At 45.1% G+C, this 12,632-nt stretch overlaps 1 protein-coding gene across 1 annotated transcript; it reads left to right on the plus strand.

The window, feature by feature from the left end:
- Positions 1 to 246: 246 nt before the first annotated feature.
- LOC130529793 (lactase/phlorizin hydrolase-like) lies at positions 247 to 6,711 on the plus strand. Its single transcript, XM_057040367.1, has 12 exons — positions 247 to 913; positions 987 to 1,635; positions 1,731 to 3,281; positions 3,370 to 3,638; positions 3,711 to 4,001; positions 4,132 to 4,330; positions 4,535 to 4,725; positions 4,831 to 4,937; positions 5,078 to 5,209; positions 5,318 to 5,541; positions 5,616 to 5,852; positions 5,935 to 6,711. Exons 1-12 carry the CDS (start codon positions 275 to 277, stop codon positions 6,183 to 6,185), a joined length of 4,740 nt encoding a protein of 1,579 aa, XP_056896347.1. The 5' UTR covers positions 247 to 274; the 3' UTR covers positions 6,186 to 6,711.
- The last annotated feature ends 5,921 nt before the right edge of the window (positions 6,712 to 12,632 follow it).

The raw sequence follows: 12,632 nt of genomic DNA on the forward strand, positions 1-12,632 counted from the left end.
TACTACTAAACTGTAAATGTCTTATTTCTTACTACCTATTCTCCGATTTTTACAGTGCTACAAAATGGAGAAAATGTCATTGGCTTTGATATGCTCCCTGTGTTATTTTCAGCTGAAGTGTTCTCAAAAAGGTGTTGTAGCTTGTATTAAGTTATAAAAGTTCTAAATTTCATCTCAGGTTTGAAAATGAATAGTTTTTCAACATGTTTCCTGCTTCAGCCCCTTAGACCAAACTGACGTGAAGAGAAACAATCCACAAACAGTACGATGCCCAATGGCGTACTGTAAAACGTGGATAAAATTTGCCACTGTGACCTCATCAGAGCGAGACGCTTTCCTGAATGAATCGTTCCCTGCTGGATTCCAGTGGGCCACCTCCAGTGAGTCCTTCAAGGTTGAAGGAGGCTGGTCAGAAGGTGGGAAGGGAGAGACCATCTGGGACCGTTTTGGCCACGAAAACAATGTTTTTGACAATCAGACCGCTGATCTGGCCTGTGACAGTTACCATAAGGTGGATTACGACGTCTATCTGCTGCGAGGTCTTCATGTCAACACCTACCAGTTTTCCATCTCCTGGGCCCGTATTTTCCCAGCAGGCCATGGAGGCGGCCACTCAGAAAAAGGCGCCGTCTACTATGACCAGTTGATCAATGCGCTCGTTGAGTCTGGCATCCAACCTGTTGCCACCCTGTACCACTGGGATCTACCACAAGCACTCCAGGACCATGGTGGATGGACCAATGCCTCCATTGTTGAAGCATTCAGAGAATATGCAGACTTCTGCTTCTCTAGGTTTGGAGACAGGGTCAAGACGTGGAACACATTCAACAGCCCGTGGGTGGTCAGTCATGCTGGGTATGGCACTGGCGAGCATCCACCCGGAGTCAAAGACTACGTGGTTGCCTCCTACCAGGTAAAAGCGCAAATAATCTGAACAGGTTTTTATTTCCTGATTTCCCTGAGTAACTAGATATATATGTTGATAGGTAACACACCATATGCTGAAATCTCATGCTGAGGCCTGGCATGTCTACAATGACAAGTACAGGAAGACACAAGGAGGCAAGATTGGCATTGCCCTGAATTCTGACTGGGCTGAGCCCAAAGATCAAACCAGACCTGAAGACAAAGCAGCTGCGGATCGCTACCTGCAGTCCATGCTGGGCTGGTTTGCACACCCTGTGTTTGTTGATGGAGATTATCCTGCTGCACTAAAGACTCAGGTAGAAAAGAAACGAAATGAGTGTCCTCACTCTGAACCTGCCAGACTTCCAGTTTTTACTCCTGAAGAGAGCCAGCGAATACGTGGGACAGCAGATTTTTTTGGGTTAACCCACTACACCTCCCGGCTGGTCAATAACAGTGATGGTGGCTGTACCCCTGGTCCTCAGGGGGTGGGGGACTTCCAGTTGCACGTGGATCCTTCGTGGTCCTCAACAGCTTCTGATTGGATCTTCTCTGCACCTTGGGGTCTTCGCAGACTTCTAAATTACATTTCCACAGAATATTTGAAGACCACCAAAGTGCCGATCCATATAACTGGGAATGGCATGCCGACTGAGTACAGCGGGGACACGTTCAATGACAGCCATCGAATAGAGTACATGAAAAGTTACATCAATGAGGCCTTGAAAGGTAAACGTCAGCAATATTTCAGGTAGTGTTATTTATATTCTCCCATAAAACTTTTTATTTCAGTGAAATGTCTCTTTGGTGTGTGTATTTTGTAGCTGTTGTCTTAGACGGAGTGGATATGCAACGTTTTACGGTGCAGTCACTCATGGATGGATTTGAGGGGAAACAAGGCTACAGCCAAAGATTTGGTCTCCATCACGTCAACTTTGATGAATCTGACAGACCGAGAACCCCAAAGCAGTCAGCTTACTTCTATTCTCAGATCATCAAACAAAATGGGTTTGGTCCACACAAAGGTGACAACCTGAAAGGTGCAGAGATGCACCTTCCCCGCCAAGCAGATGTTCTACCACCTTCAGAGGTTCCGTCTAAATCAAAGGTTGTCTGGGAGAAATTCTCACATCAGTCAAATTTCCAGAGGAAGATCTACCACTATGGTACGTTCCCAGAAGGATTCAGCTGGGGAGTCTCATCCTCGGCCTACCAGATCGAAGGTGGATGGAACGCTGATGGGAAGGGACCAAGCATCTGGGATAAATTTGCTCAGAAACCTGGAAGTACTCCTGACAAATCCAATGGAAATGTAGCCTGTGATAGTTATCACAGACTGGAGGAAGACCTCTATATGCTTCGTGCTCTGAGGGTGAAGTCATACAGATTCTCTCTGGCATGGTCCAGGATCTTTCCTGATGGTCAGAGGACCTCCCTGAATCAGCAAGGTGTCGACTATTACAACAGACTCATCGATGGCCTTTTAGCATCTAACATCACGCCAATGGTGACGCTCTACCACTGGGACCTCCCTCAAGCTTTGCAAGATCAAGGCGGCTGGGAAAATGAGGAACTGATTAACATTTTTAAGGATTTTTGCGACTTCTGCTTTGCCACATTTGGCGACAGAGTGAAATTTTGGATGACATTCAACCAGCCTCACACGATTGCATGGTTGGGATACGGCCTGGGACAGTTCCCACCAAGTGTTAAGAATCCGGGAACCGCCCCTTATAGAGTCGCACACAACCTCATAAAAGCACACGCACAGGCTTATCACACATACAATGACAAGTATCGTAAATCCCAAGGTGGTCTGGTGTCCATCGCCCTCAATGCTGATTGGTTTGAACCAAAGGACATTAATGTTGTCCGTGAAGTGGTGGCTGCTGACCGCGCCCTGCAGTTCCAGGTGGGTTGGTTTGCCCATCCCATTTTCAAAAACGGTGACTACCCTGATGCCATGAAGTGGCAAGTCGGAAACAAAAGTGAACTCCAAGAACTTTCAGAGACAAGACTTCCTTCCTTCACTGAAGACGAAAAGCGCTTCATCAAGGGAACTGCTGATGTTTTCTGTGTAAATCATTACACCACAAAGATTGTAACTCATATTGCAGCTGAGCTTACTCCTCCATCTTATGAGTCTGACTTGGATTTGTCAGAAGCAGAGGAAGGAGATTCACCAACCACTGCCATCAGCAACCAGAGAGCGGTAGCGTGGGGTTTGAGAAGACTACTGAACTGGATCAAAGAGGAGTATGGAAATCCAGAGGTCTATGTCACTGAGAATGGAGTCGCTACAGATAAGAAAACCACAGTCGATGATTTAGAACGAGTTTTTTACTACAAAACCTACATTGATGAGGCATTAAAAGGTATCTACCTATACAATTAGTGCTTTTAATAAGAGGGATTTTATCTTTTTTTCGTTTGATGTCATTGATTTTTCTACCTTTTTCTCAGCTCACAACCTTGATGGAGTAAATCTGAAAGGATATCTTGCTGCATCCTTAATGGATTCTTTTGAGTGGCTCCATGGATACAAAGTAGGATTTGGACTTCACCACGTGGACTTCACTAACCCAAACAGGCCGAGGACACCCAAACGCTCTGCCCACTTTTATCACAAAGTCATGAAGGACAACGGTTTTCCCTTAACCAATGAAGAGAAAATACTATACGGAGAGTTCCCTAAAATGTTTAACTGGAGCACGGCAAGTTCCTCTTATCAGGTAGGTGAATTGTGTCGTGACATTTTCCAAACATGGTGAGGTGACAGATGAATCACAAGTGTTTCTTAAAAGATTGAAGGAGGCTGGAGGGCCCACGGAAAAGGACTGAGCATCTGGGATAAGTTTGCTCATACTCCTCTGAAGACGGACAAAAGTGACAATGGTGACTTTGCTTGCAATAGTTACAACAAGATCGAAGAGGATGTGGAGGTGCTGAAGAAGCTCAAGGTGACCTTTTACCGCTTCTCCATATCCTGGCCCAGAGTACTACCTGACGGCACCAAAGATTACATAAACCAAGCTGGCTTGAACTACTACAGTAGATTAGTGAACGCCCTGAGAGCTGCTAATATTCAACCACAGGTAAGCAGAGTTGATTTTACAGAGAATTTAATGTTCTGATTTTAATGAAGAATGAAATTGATTAACAAGTTTTTATTTGAAACTGAAATGTATGAGGTGTAGCTTTAAGAAGATTCCCTCTGTTTTTTAGGTGACCCTGTACCACTGGGACCTCCCCTTGGCTCTACAGAAAGTTGGAGGCTGGGAGAATGAGACTATTGTTCAAAGATTCAGAGATTATGCTGATGTTTTGTTTACCCATTTAGGAAGCCGAGTAAAGTTCTGGATCACTCTCAATGAACCCTTTATTGTAGCAAACCTTGGCTATGGGTATGGCAGCTTTGCTCCAGGTAGTCAAACTTTCTCTGTTTTCTGTGTAAATAAAATCCGGTTTACAAGCACATTAGCAGCATAACAAAAAAAAAGAGAAGAGGAACACACAGTTAGATACACAAAGAGGCTAGAGGTAGTTGGGTGCAGATGATTAAAAGAAATGCCTGCAAACTCTACAATTTATGACACTTTTTTCTGCATCTCTGCAACAAATGTTTCAGGAATTGTAGGCAGGCAGTATATCGCAGCCCACAACCTGATCAAGGCCCATGCTGAGGCTTGGCACCTCTACAATGACAAGTATCGAGCTACACAGCGTGGGGTCATATCCATCACTGTCAATTCCGACTGGGCGGAGCCGAGGAACCCGTACAAGCAGGAGGACGTGGATGCGGCCCAGCGCTACCTGCAGGTGATTGAATGGTGAAATCATCGAGGCTGACATTTTGTAGTGTTTTGGATCTTCAGTCTAGTTCACAGAATGAGACTTAACATCAGTGTATGATTCCCTTTGCAGTTCTTCATTGGCTGGTTTGCTCATCCTATCTTCAATGGTGATTATCCAGAACTAATGAAGACGATCATTCGTGAAAGAAGCCTGGCTGCAGGCCTCCCTGGATCACGGTAAAACAACTGGGTTTGAAAATGATATTAAAAGCAAATATTCTGGCCGCTGGAGCAGAAAATTTGAATCCCATATAATTCTCTGAACCTGTATCATAGAGAAACATCTCAATGAAGGAGTCTCCTTCCCTCTGAAATAGGCTTCCTGAGTTCACACCTGAGGAAATCGAGAGCATTAAAGGGACTCATGATTATTTTGGACTGAACCATTACACCACAGTTCTGTCGTTCCCGGTCAATATGGGAGATCAGCAGGATTATGATGGTGACAGGTAGGTTTGTCGGTTGCATTAAGAATAAAATCATGAGATCAATAACGGCGTTATCAGTCAGTTTTAGTTTTATAGCAGTGAAGGACTAATATCCCAACGGCTCTCCAGAGGCACTGGCGTCACGCATGATCGCACCTGGATTGAGACGGGCTCTTCCTGGCTGAAGATCACTCCCTTCGGATTCAGGAAACTTCTGAAGTTCATCAGGGACGAATATGGAAACCCACCCATCTACGTGACAGAGAACGGAGTCTCGGAGCGAGGAGCCGTGGACCTGGATGACATTCACAGAACACACTTTTATGAAAACTACATTAACCAGGGGCTGAAAGGTACCGGTAAAATGTTTTATGAGCAAATGAATGATTGTTTTCAGGAAATGTAATTGCTATTGTTGCTGTGTCAGCCCTGCTCCTGGATGGAGTTGATCTCAGGGGTTACACGGCCTGGTCTTTAATGGACAATTTTGAATGGGCTGCTGGCTACTCTGAACGATTCGGACTTTTCTACGTGAACCGATCCGATCCCGATTTCCCCCGCATCCCTAAAAACTCGGCTCTTCGCTATGCGTCCATTGTGAACTGTAATGGTTTTCCAGACCCGGCACTGGGGCCTCATGACTGTCTGACTCCGGAACCTGATGGTAAAATAATACATATATTTTTTTAATTGCGTTGGAATAATTAGAACATGAAATTAATATTTTCTTTCCTTCCCTTTAACAGCTACTAGTGCCCCAACCACGAGCAAAGCAGGGATCATTGTTCCAACAACCGCCCCTGTCCCGTCCCTGGACCAGGTGGACTTCCTGGGTCTAGAACTCTCATCCTATGATGCTAAAGTTGCCCTTTATATCATTTTTACATCTCTTCTTGCGAGTGTTGTACTTGCAATCTTTGCTGCCTACCAGCTTCTGAGAGCAAGAAAGAAGGTAAAGGAAGTTACAGCTGAATTTTATGAAATGGATAAAATGTGAGAACAAAACAGCAAAGACATGTTTGTGTTTGCTTAAACTTTAAATCACCAAAACTATTCACAATGAAAATAGGGGGAAAGGATTATTTTTATTATGATTGAGTTGATTTTCATCTCCACAAATCAATTATTAATCTCTTCCTTTTAATGATTAAAAAACAGATAAATGACAAGCTCAATAAGTTTTAATATCAATCCCTCCACTGTAGGAATTCTCTTCACTTGTTTGTATGGTAACCTGCAGATGGCGCTAGTGTATCATTTATTATAAATGTGTTAATTATATATTTTACTCCGCAGATGCGTCTTATAAATAAATAAAAACCCTGAAGAGAAACATAATTAAATGAAACATTGAAACTTTAGAGTATTAGCTTGTTGTATTTTCTGCCTGTTTGATGCTTTTCTCTCTTTTAGCTTTTTTATTACCTGTCATTTATTACTTGTCATTTCCAAATGTATTAATTATAAAACAGTGTCTCATTGGTTATATAAAATTCTTTATAAGGAGGTTAAAGGTTTTATAACCTGCTTTTTTCAGATTTCTTGCTTTTCTAAATTTGATGGGATTCTGCACATCATCAGTCTGCTGCTGCATTGAGGTGCTTTGGAATTGAGGAACTTTACCTTGAGGGCACTTCTATATGAGTTCTGAAAGGGTGGAAATGGTATCTTCTGCTGCAATTGTTCTGATTACTATCACACACAGTGTGAGGAGTTGAACCATCAACCCTCAGGACACAATCTCCGATCTAAACAAGCACTCTTGTTGCGCCCGCAGCCGCGTGGCTAAAAATACAAGCGCCACAGACTGGTGTAGCCAGTCAGACATGCTGGAGCATGTTTCCTTCTGTAACACCAGCCACACAAACCGCTCCCCTCTCAGCTTCCCCTCTGCATGCCTGCCTGGATACCTGCGCCTGGTCTCCAGGCGAAGCGCCCTCTCAACAGGATGTGCACATTAACACACGGCGGGCGTCTTCTCTGCATGCCCTCCCCCGTCGACTTGTCTGATGCACTCATCAACAGGCCGTCTGTTCCATATGTGGAACCCCAGAGTCTGCCTACATGTGGCAAGAGCCAGTGCATGTTTATAGGTCACCTTGGGTAACATGCATGAAAGTTTGATGACTTGCATGACTAAGCTCCTGCCACATAGTGTGAAAGGCGCCTCCTTTTTAATGAACTAATGCAACTGCATATGGAGTCATTTTAATGTGCGTGTGTCCAGAACACAAGGAGTTCATTTTGTCCTCTCATCCAGATCCATACATGCACATTTAGCCCAATAAAAGCCAAATTTCCTCCCCTTCCAAACCGGAGTATCAGAGATAATAGAGTCAGACAGAGTTCCCAATTTCTCCAGGTGCTTTATGTTAGAGATTTGCGGTTCATTTTCTTTAAATTTCCTCTTGTGCCACCGTAAATGTCATATTATGTCTTCGGTGCCTCGGGACGCCTGTTCCTCCTGCCACATTTGGCACTGGCATGAAGATTAGATTTTATGTTTTAATCAGCGGCTTGCTGGGTGAAGGTCTCCCCTTTGGGTCATGGAGGCAGAATGATGGTGATTGCAAACTGCTGCGCGCCATTTTTTGCTCCTCGGTAGGTCCTTTCCCTCTCAGATGGAGCACTTGTTCCTTGTTGTGGTTTTGAAAAGGAAACTTAGGTAGCAGATTGCGATCGCTATGCCGTGGATCGTCGGTGTTTTTGGACGCCACTTGTATTTTACAGCCATCTTTGTGACATTCTATTCCAGTCGTGTGTTCGTGCTTAAATTTCCATTTGCGGAACTCAAAGCCAGGACAGGATGGAGTGTTTTCCACCCGTTCTCTTCTTCCAGGAAAGAAGTAGAAGAGTTCTCTCTAGTTGAAACGCTAGAGCAAGAAAACATTATTGTTTAAGAACTACGCTGGAATGGGACGTTGGAATCGGAGCTTCCCAAAATGGAAGGGAACTGTTTTCATTCCAGTAATAGCAATGTGATACCTGAAGAATGTTTCCAGCTGAGTCAAGGACATTGGCAAGGCCGGCACATTCTCCAGCTCCAGCTGTCATTCTTTTAAAGTGCAGTTTTGGATAAATAATTGAGATTTTTTTTAAAAAAAGAGGCAGAAACTAAGTCATTAGTCCAGTTTGCTGGATGGAAAAAAAAATCACTTTGTGTCTGCATCAATCCACTTGATTTTGAGTAGATGTCTCAAAAAAGTCCTTAATCTTTTTTATTTTTTAAAGAGAACTTTGGATTTTGTTTTTGGCTCCCACAGCAATGAGAGGATGAGCTTGTAGCTTTATAAGAGCCCAGCAGCAGGGGGCGACTGTGAGCACAATGTTGAGTTTAGAACAATTCAAACTATTTACCAAAATGTCATCTTTCTCTCCACCCTCCCCCCCTCTCCCCCTTTCTCTCCCCCGTCTCTGTCTCCCCCTACCCTCTCTCTCCCCCTCTCTCTCTCCCTTTCTCCACCCCCTCTCTGTCTCCCCCCCTCTCCCCCTTTCTCCACCCCCTCTCTCCCCTCTCTCTCCGCCTCCGCCTCTCTCCCCCTCTCTCTCCCCCCCTCTCTCTCTCTCTCCTCCCTCTCTCCCCTCTCCCCCCTCTTTCTCTCTCCCCCTCTCTCTCTCCCTCCCTCCCTCTCTCCCTCCCCCCACTCTCTCCCCCTCTCTCTCCCCCTCCCCCTCTCTCCTCCTCTCCCCCTCCCCCCTCTCTCTCTCCCCTCTCTCTCTCTCCCCCTTTCCCCCCCCTGTCTCCCCCCCTCTCTCCTCTCCCCCCTCTCTCCCCCTTTCTCAACCCTCTCTCCTCCCCCCTCCCCCTCTCTCCTCCTCTCTCCCCCTCTCTCTCCCCCTCTCCCTCTCCCCCTCTCTCCTCTCTCTCCCCCTCTCTCTCTCCCCTCTCTCCCCTCTCTCTCCCCCTCCCCCTCTCTCCCCTCTCTCTCTCCCCTCTCCCCCCTCTCTCTCCCCCTCTCTCCTCTCTCTCTCTCCCCTCTCTCCCCCCCACCTCTCTCCTCCTCTCCCCCCTCCCCCCCCCCCTCTCTCTACCACCCACCTAGAGCTGGTCTGAGCTCTGTCCAAAAGTCTTACAGCTCTTTGAGACGACCCTCCATCTTCCCTGTTACCATTTCTGTGCAGGATCGTGACCTTTAACCTTAAATTACCCTCTAGTAAGGTGCAGAAAAGCACCTGATAGATATGATAAAATAATAATAATACACATGCAGCAGCAGCAGTTAAGGGACGACAGGAACGATTTGGATAACCGCTTTCCAAGCAGACACAACTTGTTTTAGAGCCCGTTAGCGACGCCTGCTGCGTCACATCTCTTCAGAATCCAGTTACCCAGTTTGAAATCAGACCTTTTTTTTTATTCAAGTCATTATCATGAATATTGACTCCGACAGAATCAATTTCAACTTTTCTCGCTCTGTGGTGCCTCATCGGGCCAAATGTTGCATTCCTTCCTCAGGATTCCCGCTTTACGGCTCCCCACACAAAACACAGCCGGGATGGAGAGCGGAGCAGGAAATTGAAAATAGGGGTCCTGTTGTGATGCGGCGACCAAAGTGCCCGCTGCGATTTCCTCTGAACGCGTCGGCCTCGTACATGCTGACAGATGCGCGTTCGCCCTGAGTAATCTCTCTCACAGGCCTTCAGGGGAAAATTCCAGTCAGGCTCGTGATGCAATGATAAAATCACAGCCACATTTTGGCTTTCCTCTAGTTTTCTGCCTTTGTGTGGAAGCCAGAACTTCCCCTATTTATTCCATTCTGTGCAACAACGGCCACATGAAGTCCGTCTGACCCATAATGTCTGACGTGTACGTCTAGTATGACGTGCTTTCTTTTCCACAAATGCTTTCATTTTTGCTTTCAAATGTCAGAATTAAACTGATCAAAAGATTATTGTTTCGTGTTAATTTGACTGTTTGTAGGATTATAACGACCCTACTGGGCACCTTTGCATGAATAAATATATTTTTTAACTGTTTCAGATCCGAAAGATTTTATTTTTTGCTTTTAATGTCGGAAAACGGATGGAAGGTTGCACTAACGTTGGATCGGGGCACCTTTAGACCTGCTTGGAGATTTGTCTAAATTGATGGTTGAGTCTTAGATATGGCAAATATTTCAGAAAGGTTCTCACGACAACTCTTCAGGGTCCATTATAACAACTTCTGTTTCCTTGATTTGACCTACCGCCGATCATAAATCCAGAACAATAACTACTTTCATATTGAACAAACCACACTGAGCAAGCACTTGACATTTTATGAGCTTTCAGGATCATTAAAAGCAACCAAGTTGGCTTTAATACCACTGATAAAACACAGAGGGATGGATTATTGCAATAACTGCCACAGCTCCAGTCACCAATAAAAAAAAAAAAAGCCCCTTTAAACTTGAGTCAGCACTTTTATGTAACAATATTTAACGTTTACACAAGCTTTCTTTGGCTCGGCACGTCTGATAAGATAATTGCAGAGTCACTGTGCGTGTCCTCTCCCAGAATGCATCTGAAAAAATAATCTGGCAGGTGGACTGTTTGAAAGTCCTAATTACGCTGCGCTCTCTGGTACAGCGCTCACATCCAGGAAACAATTAACGGCAGCCCCACTATGACAGGACGCAGTCTGCTGTGGTGCCGGCCTCGGCCACCCTGCAGGGTCTGAATAACAAACAGACTTAACGCTGAGAGCCTCTGACCATCATCAGGCAGAAGAGCCATTTAATTAAGCCTGTGACTGGGACTCAGCTGACCAGTAGGCACCTTCAGCCACTGAGGAAAACAAGATGAAAACATGTTTTCAGCAAGGATGGGGAGCATTTTTGGACATAGAGGGACAGCAGTTGAGTGAATTCTGTTTTTTCTTGTGCGCTAGCTTCGTACATGCTAATATAATCGAACTGCATCCCAGTTGTTCTTCTCCTCCTGCTTTTAACTGGATTCATATTTGAAATTTGAGAGGTGCCTCCAGTATTATGGCTACATTAAAGGCTCCACCTTTAAAAAGCCACCGAGGACACCGTCTGATGTGTTTCAGGCATCCCATATTTGTAAAACAAACCTGATTTACTTCAGCGCTGCAATACACAAGCCAGCAACAAAACCAGTATGGTGTGTTTATCCAGCGGGTTTAAGTGCACAGCCCCAGTTACGTAACGCACCATAATCTTCCGTTTCCATAGTAATGCTGCACACAAACGCTGCGTAGAAAATGCCTTCTCCTCCTCACTGTGTTCGGGCGCGCTAATGTGGTTTTTCAGATCGTCCTTCCATCCTGTGCATCACATCACTGATTACAGGGCGGTTTTTTTTTCATTGATATTTAGAAAACAAGTGAGGTCATGACAAATGCAGGTAATGATAACCAGGGGTTCTGGGAAATGGTTAAAATATGGTGGAAAGTTGCTGGGTGGGGATGTTCCAGACGCATCATTGATTAGTAGAAGGCTTTGATTAAAGATAACGACACGGCTGAGATCAGAAAGCCATTAAACGTTGCTCATTTTGTGGGATTTATCGATGGGGAAAAAGGCCTCTGTGGTTTAAATTTAAATTAATGTAACGTAAAGTAACAAAGTTTCGCTTATCTCCGCACCCTAAAGGAGTGACGGTTCACTTCACCCTCTTGGTGAAACCGATGTTGGGCAGCAGTGTTGGTCATAAATGCTAATCCCTCAATTTTATCCTCACATTGTGTTGTTCTTGCTCTGTTTGAGCGAGATAACCACCAGCGAGGAGGTAGGGGAGACGGCCTGACTGCAGGCAGCCATGAGAACCGACCACTGAGGGGTCCTCGGAGTCCCCTGAGAAGCCCCGTGGGGTGACTGAAGCCAGGTGTATCTGAACCATACCTCCGTGTCTGGTTTGGTTTAACAGGATTTTTGCTGCGCTCTGGCTCGGATGCAGAGAATCCCTCTTATCCACTTCCTGCACCCAAAGGTGTGCGGGAAGGATTGTTGCTATCTCCTGTTGGTGAAGCCCTCTAAACCTGCAGCAAAGGGGAACCTCTTATGTGTGTCCTCACAGGCTTTTGAGCAGCATTTCCCAGGTCAATGCATTCATGGTCGTTGACGTTTCTGTTGTGTCTCGTATGTTCTGTTTTCAAAAGCATCCTCCTTATAATTCCACCCCCCGCTGACGGTTTGTTTCGTTCTTTTTCCACATATATTTTCTCTTTTTGTTTTCCCATTGAGAACCAGATTTGCATGTCTTTATTTTTTCCCTGTTAGTAATGTGTCGGGACTCTGAAACAGTGTTTGGTGTCTTTCTTTGTTCTGCTTTTGTAATACCGCCTGACAATACCCATAAACAGTTATTTACACCTCTTTTGAATATATTCTGTTAAATTTGTCATGAGGATTGCTGCGGAGCCCAGATCTGTATCACTTGTATCCAATGTTGTCCTGAGATTAAAAATATCTCACACACAGAGAACATTCTCACTACACTG

This window comes from Takifugu flavidus, chromosome 1 (genome assembly GCF_003711565.1).
Source record: "Takifugu flavidus isolate HTHZ2018 chromosome 1, ASM371156v2, whole genome shotgun sequence".
In the NCBI taxonomy this organism is placed as follows: domain Eukaryota; kingdom Metazoa; phylum Chordata; class Actinopteri; order Tetraodontiformes; family Tetraodontidae; genus Takifugu; species Takifugu flavidus.